The following is a 16,787-nucleotide window of genomic DNA, read 5'->3' on the forward strand; positions in this document are numbered from 1 at the left end:
TCACTTGATAAAGGCCTATTGCATTTATTGTCCACATATTTATGGCCCCACTGACATTTAATTTTTTAAATTCTGAAATACGTGGAATAGTAATCATTTGTTGCAGCCAGTCAATCAAATAATATTAATATGTCATTCGTTATTTTGTTCTTCATTAGTAATCACTATATTTTAGTATTGGTCCATAAAGTAGCCCAATTTTGAGAAACTCAATGCATGCACACAGAAATATAATCACACATGGAGAAATGTATAATACTTTAAATTTGAATAAAAAATGGTTAAAACATGATTAAATTAAACAACAATTACATTTTAAATTATGATTTTTTACATTGATTTCTTAGTTGTCCAGTTTAACATACTTAATAAAAATAAACAGCAACAACATTTTTGTGTGTTCACAATAAGTAAATTTTTGGTTGACAATATATAATTCTACAATCCTTTTTTATTTCTCAGTGAGCCAGATTCCCACTTTCCCCAATCAGATAATAAACCAGAAGTACTAGTATAGGTGTAGCAGTGAAACAGATAAGTCAGCTTGGTATAGCCTGGAGATATAGTCTTGTCAGCCTGACAGTACACAATGCTCTGCGGTTTGTGTGTGGTCACAGCCCCAGGCACCAATCTCAACTGAACATCCGCACTGTGTTTCCCACTAGGAGGTTTATCTAGGCCTCTCGAGATGGATTCTAGGGGAAGAACCTGGTGTCAAAACACCAAGATCCCTGAACAACAGTTAACAGCCGTCTGCTGATAACTCATTTACAGCATGAAGGTTTCCTTATAGGTTAGAAGTCAGGTAACTCGGGTTTACTAAAAGATAGAAGTGTCCCATTTTCTTCAGCCTTCTCCGTAATTGTGGCACAGATGTACATAGATGGACAGTTGTGCTGACCAAATGACTGATTCTACACAGACGCAGGCCCTAAACCCTTCTTAAAAAAAGATCCGGAAGTGAAGAAATCACCTCAAATCAGCTTCTTCAGGAAGCAGAATTACTATTCAACTTTTCAAGTGAGCAGTTTTCTACTGCCCTCCTGATCTCAGATCTGGTAGCTACTTAAATCTCTTAAAAGGATTTCTGCCCAATCAGAGTTCAGCATCCTTTTACACCCCCCACACCCACAAACACACACACAATGCAATCTGATGAGACCAGTCTAGGATGTGTGTTGCTCCATATACACATGACATACAGTAGAAAGAACTTGTTTGGAAGGTGGAAGGTCAATACGAACAGGTGGTTATAGGAGCAGTAGGTCAGTTCACCCAGCTCTCCAGTTACCATTAACTGTATATGTTACATAGCAGACACTTTTTTAAACAACAGTTTATTTCGTGACTTAACAATGACTGTGACAATGACATATTTTAGGTTTCTTAAGTAGTAAGCTCACCTAAGTGATACAAGTGGCAGAAATCTTAGAGACAGTTATAACCAAAAATGGAAAACATGCAACCCTGACAGGAAAAACAAAAGACCAAAAATGTTGTTTAAGGCTGTGCGTATTGGTGGACCCTCAGTCAATGTTCTACCAACTGATAAGAAAATGCTAAAAAGTCAAGACAGTTATGTGTAAGTGAAAAAGTAGCGGTATCCTACAGAGCACTACAGAACACAGTATAGAACCATGTCTGTCCACTTCCACTCTGCTGCCAAATGATCTGAGATCAGACTCAGAAAGAAATATAGTAAACCTGATATGATGTTAGCCTACTTGAGAGTATGAAGTCCAGACACAGAGCTGTTCATGTTATCAAACACAGTCTGACATGACAGCACTGAGCTAAATGATGGGTTTTTGCACTTTTAGCAAACAAAAGAATGAATACAGTTTACTGATTAAATAATTTGTCTGAAAAAAAAAAGTTTTCTCTGTTTACATCTGATCATAACGTGTCCTGGGTTATCTGATCACAAGTAGACAGCTCAAAAACACCTGTTCACACCTGGCATTCAAATGAGTCTCCACATGCCTGTTAAGGACCCACATGTGATTCAAATTCACTTTCCTGCTCTATATTGGAATAAATACATAAAGAGTGACTCTCCTTCATGAGCCTTCAAAAACCAGCAATGTATAAAAAAAACTACCTGATACAGCACCACAGCACTAAGAGGAGTTTAATAGATCACAAACAGGGATCACTGAGATATAAACTATCTTTAATCATAAAATCTTTAAGTTGTGTGGTTCAGTGAGCGCCTAAACTCCAATGCAGACTGAAGTCTCTGTTAATAATATAAATAGATATCAAATACATCAGTGTGTATTTGCTTGTCTCCATGAAATGTCTCATTGCGCTGCATCATTTTAAACAACGATGAACTGAACATGCTGGGAATTACGATAATTATTACATCAGACAATATTAAACATTGTTCTAAATGTAGTCCAGGACACATACAATGTGGACCACTAGGTCTCAGACCACTTCTTAAAGAAGCCCGAGTGGTCAGATCACAATGTGTCCTGGGTATTTACACTGATCGTGAGGCTCTCCATTTGTGATAGGATCATTTAGGATTCATTTTAATACCAGGTGAAAACAGGCTCTTTGATATGTTATTCTTCCTGTGAAGCTCTAAACTGATAAAGGCTCATGCTGCTGCTCCGTGAACTCTTATTTCATTATAGGTGTAGGTGCAGTTGGCACACATTGCTTACATTTATAATAGAAAGCAATTCCAAAATGCAAAGTGTGACTGTAAACACAGCAGGCAGATGCACAGATAAAGACAGGTATGTTAAAGACATTTCTATGCCTCAGTATGTGATTCAAAGACTGACAGTGTGATAAAAATGGTGATCAGGAGAGGATTATGTCTTATAAAATACAATGGTGACAGTAAGTACAACTAGAAAAAACCTGTGCAATATTAAGGCATTTATGTAACCATTCAGAGTTTAAGGAAAACGTAATACTTCTATATCAGTTCAGTTATGAAACTAAATTAGCACTGGATGCTTTGTGCTCCATAACAATAAAACATCTTTGTTTCTTTGTGAAACAACATTGATAGAATGGAATTTAAACATTGTTGGAAGAAATTATGAAATCTTCTATTAAAAGAAATAAATATGTGAAATAATTCATATGCTTTTACACGGACATGTCGTGCAGTCTGTTCACTAAATGGACCCCTTCAGGGCCAGAGTCCTCCTCTCGGCTCTGCTGGACGGGGCTGGGCTGGGTCAGGCTGTCCATCGCAGACAGGATGGAGGAGAAAAAGTGTTCAGTGTGGTTCTCCAGAACTCCAGACTCCCTCTCAATCAACAGCAGGGCGTCTCTTAAAACTAGAGGAGAAGGAATGCAAAGAGACTTAGAGGGAAATGATGACATGGATATCAAAGTAATGATTTCAGTTTTTGTTTATGAAGTTGTATATCAACCAGTCATATTTATGACTAACATGGAGATGTTGTGTTGATGCAGCTGAGGAGAAGCCGTCCAGTGTGCAGAACACAGGAGACCATCGGCTGATGGCTGCTCACTTCTCTCTGAAAACTCTGATAATGAGACCACAAGATAAAATGTCAGTATTTAGCCGTTTTCACATATGCACTCCTGAAAATATCTAGATCATTTCAGGAGGACTCACATATGCACCTCATAGCTGGAGACTCCCTGTCAGAGGGGAGGGGGAGGGGGTCTCCTGAGGTAAGACTGATGTGAAAAAACAACACCGAAGTAGCGGACGAAGCAACAGAGTCCACTATACGACGCTATAATGAGAATATTTGCCTTTTTATCAATGCTGTGTGTAATCCAATGGAATGACAACATCCACAAAAGAGTGGAGAACAACATACTGACGAACAGAAAACATAATGCAGCAGTTTAACTACGTGCACGGAGATCGTAGTGGTCAAGTGTATACACTCTATGCACCGTGCGGCAGTCACAGTCTATAGACGTCACTCCCATTGGCTCGAGGTGAATTCTCCAGTGAAAAAATACTATGGGTCTGGCAGGAGAAACTCCGGGTGAAGTCAGAGTGAAATATTTGGCTGTTTGCAATCACATATACAGCTCCTCCGGGAAATATCCTGAGTTTTTCAGGTGATTTCTGCAAGTATGAATGACCTACATAATAGCATGTGCATTAAGGAGGGTCGCAACGATACACTCACGAGAACGAGGCAATATTCTAACACTATTTTTTATGAAAACTTCTATGACAAAATCTATGACTGGAAAAATAGTCTTTTTAGTCTTTTATTCAATTGAAAGTCACAAAATGCAACAAAATTCTCAAATTCCCTCAGCAGACATCTCTTCACTTAGCAGATGTTTTCATCTCGAAGAGAAACATTGTTATGTTTTAATATCCTGTGGCAGGAGATCTCCTAGCATAGAGTGAGTGTGATCGTGAAACGTTACTTCTCCACTGTAATTAGCATTACAACTGGCCCATCACAGAATCAAAAGCCGTTTTCACATATGCACTCCGGATAATATCTAGATATTTACAGGAGGAACGCTCCGGAGATTCTCCCGACCTAGCCGTTCACATATGCTGCTCCGCACAGCGGGGGACTATCCCTGTCAGAGGGGGGGCGCGGGGGATTTCCTGAGGTAAGACGTGACGTATATAAACAACGCGGAAGTAGCGGCCGAAGCAACAGAGTCCGCTACACGATGCTATAATGAGAATATTTGCCTTTATATCAATGCTATGTGTAGTCCAATGGAATGACAACATCCACAAAAGGAGCAGATTTATGCCTTATACAAATGGATAAACCCTCAAAAAACAAATTGGCCTGTTCCCTTACTTGACCTTTTTTAAGGTTGGTCTGTGTTAGGTTGGCTAACAGTATCACTGAAAACTCAGAAGACAAGAAATAATCACCTTATCTGTGTCTCGTCCATCTAGAAACATATCCAAATGTGTGTCTGAATCATTGTTATGGGCTCAGCCCTCACCTGATACTCAGCCAGAGAGGACTTCACACTGCCTATGTCCACGGTGGGTGCAGCCAGCAGCTCCATCTTCTCTGACATGGCATACAGCTGCTGAATGAGCTGCTCTAGGTGTGAACAGAAAACCTGAACATACACAGTATTCATTTCTAACAGCATCATCACATCATACATGGGTTATAAAAAGCATTTATGGAATATTGCTATTTGAAAATATCCCATCAGATTGAGTATTTACCTTGATGTGCTGCATCAGGGAGTCACTTTGCCTCTGCTCCTCCTGGCTGCTCCTGTGGGGCAGTGTGAGGCCAGAAAGCTGCTCCACCAAAGCCTCCACCTCCCTGAGACTTGACCGACTCACTCCCTGACTCCTCCTCACTTCCTCTGAGACCCTGGGATCATCTGTTGTTCGACAAAGAATGGATTTTCAGTGTTTTGAATTGTTAGTCCCTTGATGTGCTGCATTTAGCCCAAAGCAACCCCCCGGCCCCAAAGCCACTCCAGAAATAAACTACTTGAAATTGTAATTTTGCCTTTAAAATGATCAATAATACACATAAAGTAAACTATTTTCTAGGTCAAGTCGTTCGTGGTTGCATTATTTTGATGTGGGTTATGTATGAAAGATATGGCAGAATTAGAATTGAAACATAACTAAGTTTCTCAGATCATGTCCTCGTCTCAGCTTAACGTTTAAGGTTCTGCTTAAAAAAAATCCAACATTGTTGTGCAGAAAATTACATAAAAAGGCATATTTCTACACATAATAGTGCTAAGCCAACTAAAATATAGGTTATATAGAATAAGAGTACATCTCCAGACACATGTTTTTTTTTTTTTTTTTACTACTGGTACTGGTACTATTTTGGAAATTCAAAGTTTTACTATCTGGTTGAAAGGAATCATGGGTCTTTATTTGGCAATGGTGGACTGAGGTAATTTTCTTGTCTGTGCTGGTTTGGTGAATTGTCAGAAGAAAAAAAGGGTTCTTTTAAAATGTAATGTTAATTGGGCATATTTAGTGTTCCCTGACAGTAAGCTTTTTTTTTATTGCTAGAAAAACAGCCAGATAAAACTTTTTTAACATCTAGAGTCTGCATGTAATCTGTCTTGTGCATGCACATATCCAGATCAGCCCCCTCTGCCGAACATTAGTTCCTATTAATTCCTTTATTACTCTGTTCAGATCCCCATTATCTGACACAAATGCAACAGCTCCTCTTCCAGGGGTCCACATACAGCTAACATTCAAAATATGAAATACAACATACATGATGTACAAACATAAAATACAAGTATATCAAAGAAGACACATAATGCATGTAAAAGAGAATCACTATCACCATGACTGACCATGAAAGAGCCAAAAGGTTTAAATAAGAAAATCAATTCAATAGGTAAATGATAAATGGTCGACCTGTCTGAGAAGCACTCCTCTCCTCTCTGCCTGTCTCTTCTTTTTCTTTATTGTTGCCCTTCAGCTCCTTGTTTTCAGCATCCCGTTTATCAGTCAAGGTGATGGAGGACAGAATGGAGGTGTTGCCTGGCCCCAGAGATTCCCAGCTGGCTGTGACAGGCCGGCTCAGCTTGGCTGTCACCTCCTTCACCTGAACACAGGGACAAATACTTTCACTACTAGCTGAGAAACACAAAACCTTTGGATTATTAATCACTATGTCTGTTCTCTCTCTCTCTCCCCCCCCCCCCCCCCCAACATCGTGTTCCACTTCTGATAAAGTGGTCGACTGATTAAAGAGCCTTTTAGCTGTCCAAGCATGTTTCAGGGGTGTCATCTTCTGTTCAGCCAAAAAAATGAAGAAATCAGGTTAGTTTTCCTGAGATTCCTCAATGTTCCTGCAGCTTGTTGATATGTGATTGCAAAGAAGCCTTTCCTCACACGTTATCTTTACAGACAATATTTCAATTCCAGAAAAAAATTAACTTGACATTAGAGCTCATTAGTGTGATGACTTCTCTTATGATGGGACATCATCTAATACACCACCAAATTTAACAGGCTTTTAGGCACTGTTAATGGTTGCAATGTAACTAAAGGTTATACATTTTTGTGTATGAGGCAACAGCTGCTTTAACCAGTTTTAAATTCTCTTCTGCTGGATTTGAATGCAACCTAAAAATTTGATCTTAAAAAAAATAATCAGCCATAATGTCGAGTCTTAAAGGAGTTGTAGTGAAAGGGTTTCCCTGTGCACGATCAACATTCATTGTGGTCTTTAAGTCAAAGTCCATGGTTGCCTAAAGCACTGACCTGTCTGGACAGCAGCTGCAGCTCCTCCAGCTGATCTGGAAGAGGCCAGAACTCCTCGTCCAGCTCCCCACATACATATCTTGACTGTGGGAGAACACTAGTGGAGCGTCTTAAAGCACTGGAGGTTATTGCATGGTACTGATGATGATGATGACCACCCCCCTTGTAAAGTTTTATTCCACTTGTGTTCGTATAGCTGTCCAGACTATCAAAAGACAAACCCACCGTGTCTGTTAGGGAGAGACCATTACCTGAGGGCAGACCTTCAGAGGATTTGGTGGACCCCTGCAGATCAGGTGTCCTCGGACCCTCACTAAGAGTACCTCTTCTCCTGGTCTGCCCTGTCTCCAACCCTGACAGGCTGGAGGAGTTGCAAAGATAGTCCAGATCAATCCCGGAATCCTGCAGGTTTGGATCTGTTTGGAGCAGAGAGTCTCCCTGGAGGTCAGAGCTATCCCACTGGCTGACGACCTGTCCTGCTTTCAGAGGATAAGTGTAGTCAAGCAGGGCCTCGTATTCCTTGTTTGGGTCCCAGCCTGCAGAGTGCCTGTCTGAAGAGGGAGGTGAAGATTTAGGGATGGCACAGGCCCAGTAGTTTGCCTGATGTGGAGACATTGTTTTTTCCTTTGAATGTCCTCCAGAAGAGTAATGTCTGCTATCTCCTCCAACTTCACCCTGCCTCACCCCCAGCCTGAGAGGATTCTGGTCACCCCTGGATTTCCCTGAGAGAGGGGTGTAGGTAGGGTGAAGTACAGTGGAGGTCAGTCGTGGCCTCATTGGAGGCTTTAGTCTCTGGACCTCCAAGATGGAGCTCGTAAACCTGCGCTGGGTTGATCTGCTGCCAGAAAGAAAACTAGGTTCTTCATCAAACAGCCTGGATCTGAGCTCTGAGACACCCATGTGTGAGTCTAGGTCTTCTCTAGAAGCTGAGGGAGTTGAGATGTCACTGTGAGACAGTCTGAAGCTCTCTGGAGACACCAGCTCTCTTGCCTTGGTCAAAAAGTTACTGTCCGTGTGTTTCTGATTTTGCACTCTTTTGCTACCACTGAAGTGCTGCTCCTAGAAGGAAGGAAACAGAACATAATATTGATAACTTCAACTGTCTGTTAAAGTAAAGGCGTGTTGACGTTTAGCAAATACTATACAGCTCTGTCATCTCTGTCGAGTTTTGTAATGGCTCTACAAGAAAATGACAGATGAAAGTTTGGAGGGCATTATGGACACTCCCATGGCTTCTCATAATGATCTCCTGTTTTCTCATAAATAAAATGAATTATCAGGGAGATACTATTAGGTAAGACATGACCAGTAGCTGCTTTGTCATTGGAAGAAGAAAAAAAAGGACTCATACATGAGACAGATGTGTAAAATGACTTCACATAAGGTTTTGTTTTTTTGTCAATTGCATCTCAAACATGCAGTTTTATTGACTCTCTGTCAGACCTCACCTTCTCTTTGTGCTTTTCTCTTGTAGTCTTCTTGAGGATGGATGTATGTTGCTCAGCAGCAAACAGAGGCTTTCTCATCACATACTGTCTGTCTGTCAGATACCTGGACGTGGGCGCCATGGAAACACTTTTGTGTGGCCCATCTCTGTCCCTTTCTCTCTCTGCCCGGCCTCTCTCGTGGTCATTTGACGCCAGACTTGAGCATCTTCTGTGTTTGAACTCGGGAAGTTGCATCTTCCATTGCTGGCTGCATCCCTCAGCTTCCATTGGCAAAAGGAAATGTAGGAAAGTCCTGTCAACTACAGAGACACATTAGTTAAGTACCTCTACATTTATGAAACAGGGTTATATCTAAAAGTAATAGTTTGTTATTAATGCTATTTATAATGACTTCTTTTGTTTTAGTGATGCTGCTTGAAAGAGCTGCTGAATTGTGGCAAAATTTTGATCTATTGTCCTCCATACAACAAACATCAAGTTGCCGAATTGTGGAATAAAGAAGCACTGATGACACAGAATATATGTTCAGTTAATTATTATAGCACATAATGACAGAGTAATACATTCCCAGACAACTTTAAATCTCAAAAGCATCAAGAAGACAAACTGCGCTTCAATTGAATAAATATATCCCTATATTTCAACCATATCAAAGTTATATAGTGTAAATTCCACTTGACAAATTCCCCCAAGATGTCTCGGACATGAGTTGTCTTTTTGCAGTTTTGTGGGATGTGTGTAAAAAAAAAAAAAACTATCCATCAATTATCATACATTGACATTCAACACCTTAAAAAAGTGCATTTGAAAATGAACTGCCTTTCTATAAATCACAATAATAACTGCTCACATCTTAAACTAAAGCCCATACCAGTGTCATCAAAGCCAAACCCAACTGAAGCCAACTCATATTGGTGGGACCCCAGGACCCAAAACAGGCATCAATAAAAACATGCTGGCTGCTCAAATGTGAAGAATTGTTACTGTTTTTGTTTTCCATCAAATTTTATTTGTAACATGACAAAGAGTAAGGTATTATCTGCTTTTGTGTCTCGAGATAACATTTGTTAAGAATTGGCGCTATACAAATAAAGACTCATGATTGATAATGATAATTTGTTGGTAGGACAAAACAACCTTTTTGAAGGTGTCACTTGCAGCTCTGTGAAGTGTTGATGGTTTTCCTGAGTAGATTTAGAGACTGATTATCAATTAATAAAAAATAACTGACAGATTGATACTTAAAAATATGATCAAGAAAAGCAATTTCACCAAAACCTAAATCTGGCCTAAGCCTGATATTTTGTTACTGTAACTCCTAAACAAGACCAAAACACATGATCATTTGGCTTCTATTGCACTTCATTTGGACGCTGTTCTCTGCTCACAGAATGAATGTAAGTCCAAGATTTCCTCTGTTTAACCTGTGCCTTGGTCAGTACGCCTGGGAAAATATCTCAAGGAATCTACTGTGAACATAGACACACATGACTTGGGAAAGTTGGAGATTCTAGCTTTCATTTATAATGCAATCCTTGTTGACATGTTCCAGATAAACACATGCATTCAAATAGGAAATACACACTTCCAGTTGCTAAGTAAGTGGAATGTCTCTGTCTATTGTAGTGGGATCACTAAGCAGCAGGCCAGATAAGCATCCAGTTAGGTCAAGGCAGTGAAATGATATGCTCACTAGTCGCTCCTCACCTGACTGATCTCATTAAGACTGCATGCTCAGACCTGCAGTGCTCACCGGACCAACCAGGAAGAATAACGAGGTGGACTATTTGGTCAGAGCCACAGACTCTCAATGCATCAAGAGCTACCATAAATATATGTGACTATTAAAAGTTTTAAACGAGGATCACTGGGTGTTCTGTTCCACACCATTAACTGTTGTGTTCACCATTAAAGTGCAAACATGGACTTCCAACAGTGAGATATACAAGTCATGATCATTCAGGTTAATTTTTTGAAGTGTTACTGTTTTAGTAAAAACCTGCATTTCAGAAACAAAACCAAAGTATCCAATAACAACATTTTTCTGTCCAGAATCCATGGATATAGAGTATTTAAATTAACTCCAGATACTGACTCTAATGTCATACATCTATGGGGGACAAATCTCCACACTAACCTGTAGTGCCTGACTCCATCCGCCCTGAAAACACACAAAGCTCCAGAGAGTTTTGAGCGTGGCATTTGGTTACAGCCTCTATGCAAATAGTTTTGTTTGTTCATGTTCAAATATACTTTATCTCTGTCTTTTTGGAACACCACCTGGGCAATCAAAAGGTAAACCGAAACCGAATGTTGCACCAAAGAACATCGTTGTGTTAAAATACATAAAATAAACATGTGACAATCAGACTTGATGACCAATGACATGACCAACTACTATTTCAAGTAGCTACAATAAATTACAATTGTGTCTCAGAAATGTCAGAATCACCACATCATTTCCTGTCTTCCCATCACCGTCCCCCATTTTGATGGTGTGTCTGGTTTCCATGGAGACAGCATTGAGGGTTGGCAAAAGACTCAATCAAAAGCTCCAACAAAACAAAGACAGGGGTGTTAATCTCCGTGGTTAAAAAGAGGAGCTAACTGCCTTTCCACTTGAAGCTTGCTCCAAACCAGTGTCAATCCCAATATGGTAACATGTTGAATTCATCAAATTCCAAAATGGTTCCATTCTAATTTAATTCATCGCTTTCAGTCACATGACCGGCACAGAGGCTTGGAGGGCAAAAAGAACACAGGCGAAGAGCCGCCACCATTGAACACTGTGGAGCTGGAGCACAGACAACCACAGAAAAACAGGGAGTTTGGATACACTGCTAGTTTATATAACGCTCAGGACACTATATCAACAACAGTCTTTTAGACACCTCCCCGCCCTTAACACTGCTGTAGGATTAAAGTCTTCTAAGGTACAAACAGTAAGCTGTCTGTTTCAGTCACAGTTCTGGGGCAAGTGATGTTTGATTAAAGGCTGTATTATTATGCTCAATATATTATGGCAGGATAAGGAGAAGTCTGTTCTTCTTTTTCCTGCAGGGGCAGCAGTACAACTAAATGATGAATCCACAATCTCCTCCTATCCGGATTGTCTTTCTTAGCTTGAATTCTGCATTCAGTTCCTAAGTGTGTTACATCAAGTGAAAGCTATGAATACTTTTGGTCTCTATGGTCTATTTCCCAATCCATGACATAATGATTACATTTGTATTAAACTCAACCATTTTATTTGTATCGAGTCTTTAGAATATGCATAAACTGGGGCCCAACCATTCCGGGTGAAAGGTGAGCGCTGCCAGAAGTCCACCGAGGTTTGACTCTAGTTAATTTCACTCACAAAATTTAGCCTCTTGGTCTTGTTTGTGGTGTTGGGGCTTTTTGGGCTTTTTTTTCCAACAGATATTGGACACATGGCTTGCTGTTCAGTTAACTGTTCTAAGGGATTAGGATGAAGTCTGTGCTCCAGATTTACTGTATGGTTAAGCAAAAACTAGTTTATTATTTATACCTTGCATGAATTTTCAGGTTTGGGCTCACCATACCCTGCATATTAGCACTTTCAGTCGACAGACAACAAACTAGTTTTTGCAGACTGCTGCACAGTGGATAAGTCCTCTTGTATGAGTTGATGCAAAGTATTCCCCACGATTAAGCTTGCTTAGTGGGTGAACCAAAAAACTAAATTATCAGCTAAAATAAATATGGTACACCATCAGTCATTCTTTGTATGCTTTGCTAATTAGATGCTGCATATTTTGCCACAGTAAACAACCCATCTGTACTAGGGCTGGGAAATGTATCGAGTTTTTAAGATATATCGATATATTTTCAAACAAGATATAGGGTAAGACAATATCGTTAATATCGATATAGGCCTAGTTTAAGTTGCATTAAAATAACGTTATAGAGGTGCCAGGTCACTTTTTTCTCATCTCAATGATGATGACTGACTGTCTGTCCCTCCTAACCCTGCTCCTCCTCTCTCTCTCTTTTATTGTATTTAAGGAACACTTTTATTTTATAATATTACTTTTTAAATTCACAAGCAGGTAGTTTATTGTGTTATATGTGTTTTCACTGTTAATATATCGATATCGAGTATCGCCATTCAGCTAAACAATATCGAGATATGAGTTTTGGTCCATATCTCCCAGCCCTACTATGTATCCTTGAGAAATGTCACAAAAATAAAAAAGATGCAGATACAAAGATAAATAGAGTGAGAGTGGTCAAATTATAAACAATGCTGTGAGCTGAATTTTTTTTTTTATGACCATGGCCTGTGGTCAAAATCATGACTTAGAAATAGAAGCCACTTGCTCAATGAGGCAACTTCAGTATCATACTCAGCTGGCAGGACTCTGATGGAAATTGGAAAAATGCCTGATTTACAAATCCTCTTTCTATTTGTCACCATAGTATTCCTCATTACATTTATCTTTAGAAAAAGATGACCCACCAGAGGAAGACATGCATTTTATGTAATCTGAAGTAACATGGCAACCAATTTCTGGATCACATGTTGAAATAATACATGAAACTCTAATGTAAACAACAGAGAAATCAGCAGTCTAGTTGGGTGCAGTACAAAAGGAGAGGACAGAAGATATTTCAATTGCTTGTTACTGAGGTAAGTCCTTTTTGGGTGTTAGTGTTATGTTGATTTTCTTTGAGCTAACTGGTGCTATAGGTTTGTGTCAGGTTGTTTTTGAACTTATTCCTAACAGTCACTGAATGTAGACACACTGATGTTTTCTTTTCTATTTTTACAACAAACAGTTATACATTACATTTGTGCAAGAAATTGAAAATGTCAAAATCAGAGGAGAAGAATTTGAAACAAAATATTGTTTTTAATTAAATAACCAAAACAAAAAATCCACTTGGTTTCAAAAATGATCTTGTCGAGCTTTTAAGATGATCACTACTGCTGTCTTTACCCTGTCCCTGTGTTTTTATTGAGAATAGAAAAGGCTAAAGAAAGTAATTCTAAATAAGAGGTGGGGCTTCAAAGTCAAATAAAAGAATATATGTTTTAAGTGAAATTTTCCTCTGCTTTAGTTGTTTTCCAGAGAAAACTTCTAAGAAGTGGATATCCTGATGGCAGAAAGTGGCAGAAAGGAGCGTCTCAGTGTCTCCACCCTCAGGTTCATTTCTTATGGTTGTTTATGAAGAAATAGACTACACATATTTTTGTAACGTGTTGCTGTTGTCTGTGTCATTACTTGAAGGTGCTCCGTTCAATCTGTTTAATGTTTTTCTGTTGAACTACCTTTATCTTGATGATTGGACAGGAAGAGAAAACAGGCAGCAAATGACAGGAGGATCTGCAGGATGGTGAATAAACAGGTGGAGAAGAAATTCTTGGATCTGGATATAGCGTTCTTCAAGGAGCACAACAATATAAAGGAGAGCATTGCTAATCTGATAGATAAACAAATAGAGCAGTTGGAGATTTTAGAATGGATTGAAGAATGCATACACATCCTGGTGAAGAACATGGAGGACAAACATGAAGACATGGACAGGTTAAGCTTGAACTGTTCGGAAACATCTACTGAAACCGACAGCATCCCCTCAAAATATGAACCAGAGGAAAGCTCCAAAAGTTTGCTGAACGATTCAAGTGGTGAGAGACGCCTCCAATGATGCGGACAGTCCGGACACAAGTTTGCAACCAGCTGAAAGGGAGCAAGATGAAAAGCAGCAGGCTTCATCTGACGGTACCACTGTGCTAACAGCCAGTTGAAGAAGGATGCAGAGGAGAAGAAAGCACGAGGGATTAATGTTAAAATAAAGTACATATCAGTTAATTTCGGATATTTTGACTGTTATTCTAGAAACGGGAATTTGGTAGTTATGTCTGGCGTTGTGCAAAGCGGGAACATACCGTAAAATTCGGTGTATAAGACTCACTTTTAATACCTATATTTTCGTCTTAAAGTTGGCTGCGTCTTATACACCGGTGCGACCAATATACCAGTATAAAATACTGAAACACACGCCATCATTACAGCGGGTGCAGCAGCCCCTTATGGAGGACTAAAAGTGCCAAAATGAAATATATAAATATATAATTAATTAAATCATTAAATGTGTCATCAATTATTTCATATTGGAAATAAATCAAAACATATATAAATATGTAATTATTAATTAAATGCATGTGTTATTAAATAATTAAATAATTATTTAAATGTGTCATTAGTTATTTACAATTGGTAATATATAAATAAATAAATAAATAAATAAATAAATAAATAATTTATGAAATACTGTTTCATATAAAGATTCCTCAACAGACACACAGAGAAAATAACTGGTCATGTTATTAGTTACACACTGCTTGACATGTTTGGCATATTTTATGCTGAGAATGAACTTCACTCAACTTAAATTTAAATCCCCCCCCCCTTCCCCATATGACTGTCCATGACCTCTAAGAACAAAATTACCAATCATGGTAGAAAACTGGGTAGAATCTTGGAGAGACCTGCAAAATTGTTACAGATCAAAAGGTAAAGACAAATCTGCTTTCACAGGTGAATGTTTTCCACTGAATAATGCAACTCCTCCAAGATTTAAATTCATAGATATATGAAAGAGGACGTAAGCTTATGTCTTCAGTGGTGGCTAAAGCCTTGAGAAAGCTGGGACAGGCTACAATTTAAACAGGTAGACTTATCCATCTGTAGCCTATGTTGGAAAAACATCTATCAAGCTCCCACAGCATTTAAAAAACATTTTCCTCGATGCCTGAAATGTGTCAAAGCCCCTGAGGTCATCATTGAATTTACACGGGATTTAAGATTTCTGGTGTTGCAGATGGGAAAATTGTTACCCAATCATCACTAGAGTGTTATGCATTAGTCTGGTATATGTGGTACATAAAGGTTATGACTATGTGATTGTGTGTGTGTACCATGGTGTGTACGCTATATCAAGCATCCAGTCTGTCCATCCTGTCAGCTATAAACACAAAGGTGATGCAGCTATATGACAGCTGAAACAACGTGATGTGGGAGCCTTTGTTCATTTTGTCAAACAGAGGCTACAGTATGTCAAACATAGGTGGCAGTGGTCAGAGTGGGACTGTGGAGGAAACCATAGCAACAAGCCCTGACACCAAACACAATTGACCTATACAAAGCCAAGAGCCACAGTTATCCACTAAGATGGCCATGTTAGGTTTCGAGTTTTGCGTTACTCGTGTCCTGACCAACATGTGTTTTTATTAATGTCTACATAACTGCTTGCACGTGTATGCTACATTAACACAGCAGCTAGCCTACATAGCTGGTTTTCAAATTACTAAATATGGAAAAAGTGAAGTATGTGCTTGATCTCATTCAAACATTCTGCAATTTAATCTGCCATTTTTTATTGATGAAATTACAAACAACTTGAAATCCCGCCTGTCCATTACGTTAATTTTGTGAATGTTCTGTTAAATTCATTTTTATGATCCACATGAAGCGGTGCTTTGTGCAAAGTATTGAGAAGCTTCTTCCGCCCACTATTGTGTTGTTTGTGTTCAGCGGAACCGAAGTCATACCAGCTGTCACTTGGCGAATATCTTTAATGCAGTGTTACTAACAAACTTCTAAGACAGCGGCTATGACTCTGAGTCAATGTAAAAAAAATACACATTTCATTGACTTACCACATTTGGCTGAGTAGTCTTCAGCTCGGAGCTTCCAGTGGTTGTTGCTTTGTCGCAGCAGCCTTCTTCCTCTAACCGTGGTGCCTTCAGGTGCTGCTTGTTCTTCCCTTTCATAAAGCAACATACTTTTTTTGTAACATTTCTGATAATCTTACAGTCCCTGTTATACAGACAGGGACTTTTCGCTCGTTTATTTAGTTATTGTGTTATTACTGATTGGTTATAGGCTAAGCTACTTTACACTTTCTCACCATTATAAGAAAAATAAAGTAAAGTTACAGTTACGGCCTAAGTTGTAATCCCATCGGCTACATGAGGACGTTCAGCGCATGTGGCACATCACTAAATTTAAAGGCTCCAAAGTTAGATTTCATAAATTTACCTTCCAATATCTAAAATAACGGCCCTGTAGTCACCTGGGTTGAAATAATGACTCATTTTTGGGGGACGG

At 39.2% G+C, this 16,787-nt stretch overlaps 1 protein-coding gene across 2 annotated transcripts; it reads right to left on the reverse strand.

Moving 5' to 3' along the window:
* Positions 1-1,153: 1,153 nt before the first annotated feature.
* On the reverse strand, positions 1,154-16,455 carry cep68 (centrosomal protein 68). Of its 2 annotated transcripts, XM_061040534.1 has the most exons (9): positions 16,337-16,416; positions 13,946-14,407; positions 8,653-8,951; positions 7,205-8,263; positions 6,353-6,542; positions 5,174-5,337; positions 4,939-5,061; positions 3,422-3,518; positions 1,154-3,305 (listed from the first exon to the last, which is right to left on the reverse strand). In XM_061040534.1, exons 2-9 carry the CDS (start codon positions 14,388-14,390, stop codon positions 3,112-3,114), a joined length of 2,571 nt encoding a protein of 856 aa, XP_060896517.1. In that variant the 5' UTR covers positions 14,391-14,407; positions 16,337-16,416; the 3' UTR covers positions 1,154-3,111. The 2 variants fall into 2 exon arrangements, with proteins under 2 accessions (XP_060896517.1, XP_060896518.1); XM_061040535.1 differs by lacking the exon at positions 13,946-14,407 and having other exon boundaries at positions 16,337-16,455.
* Positions 16,456-16,787: the final 332 nt, after the last annotated feature.

This window comes from Labrus mixtus, chromosome 6, assembly GCF_963584025.1.
Source record: "Labrus mixtus chromosome 6, fLabMix1.1, whole genome shotgun sequence".
Taxonomy (NCBI): domain Eukaryota; kingdom Metazoa; phylum Chordata; class Actinopteri; order Labriformes; family Labridae; genus Labrus; species Labrus mixtus.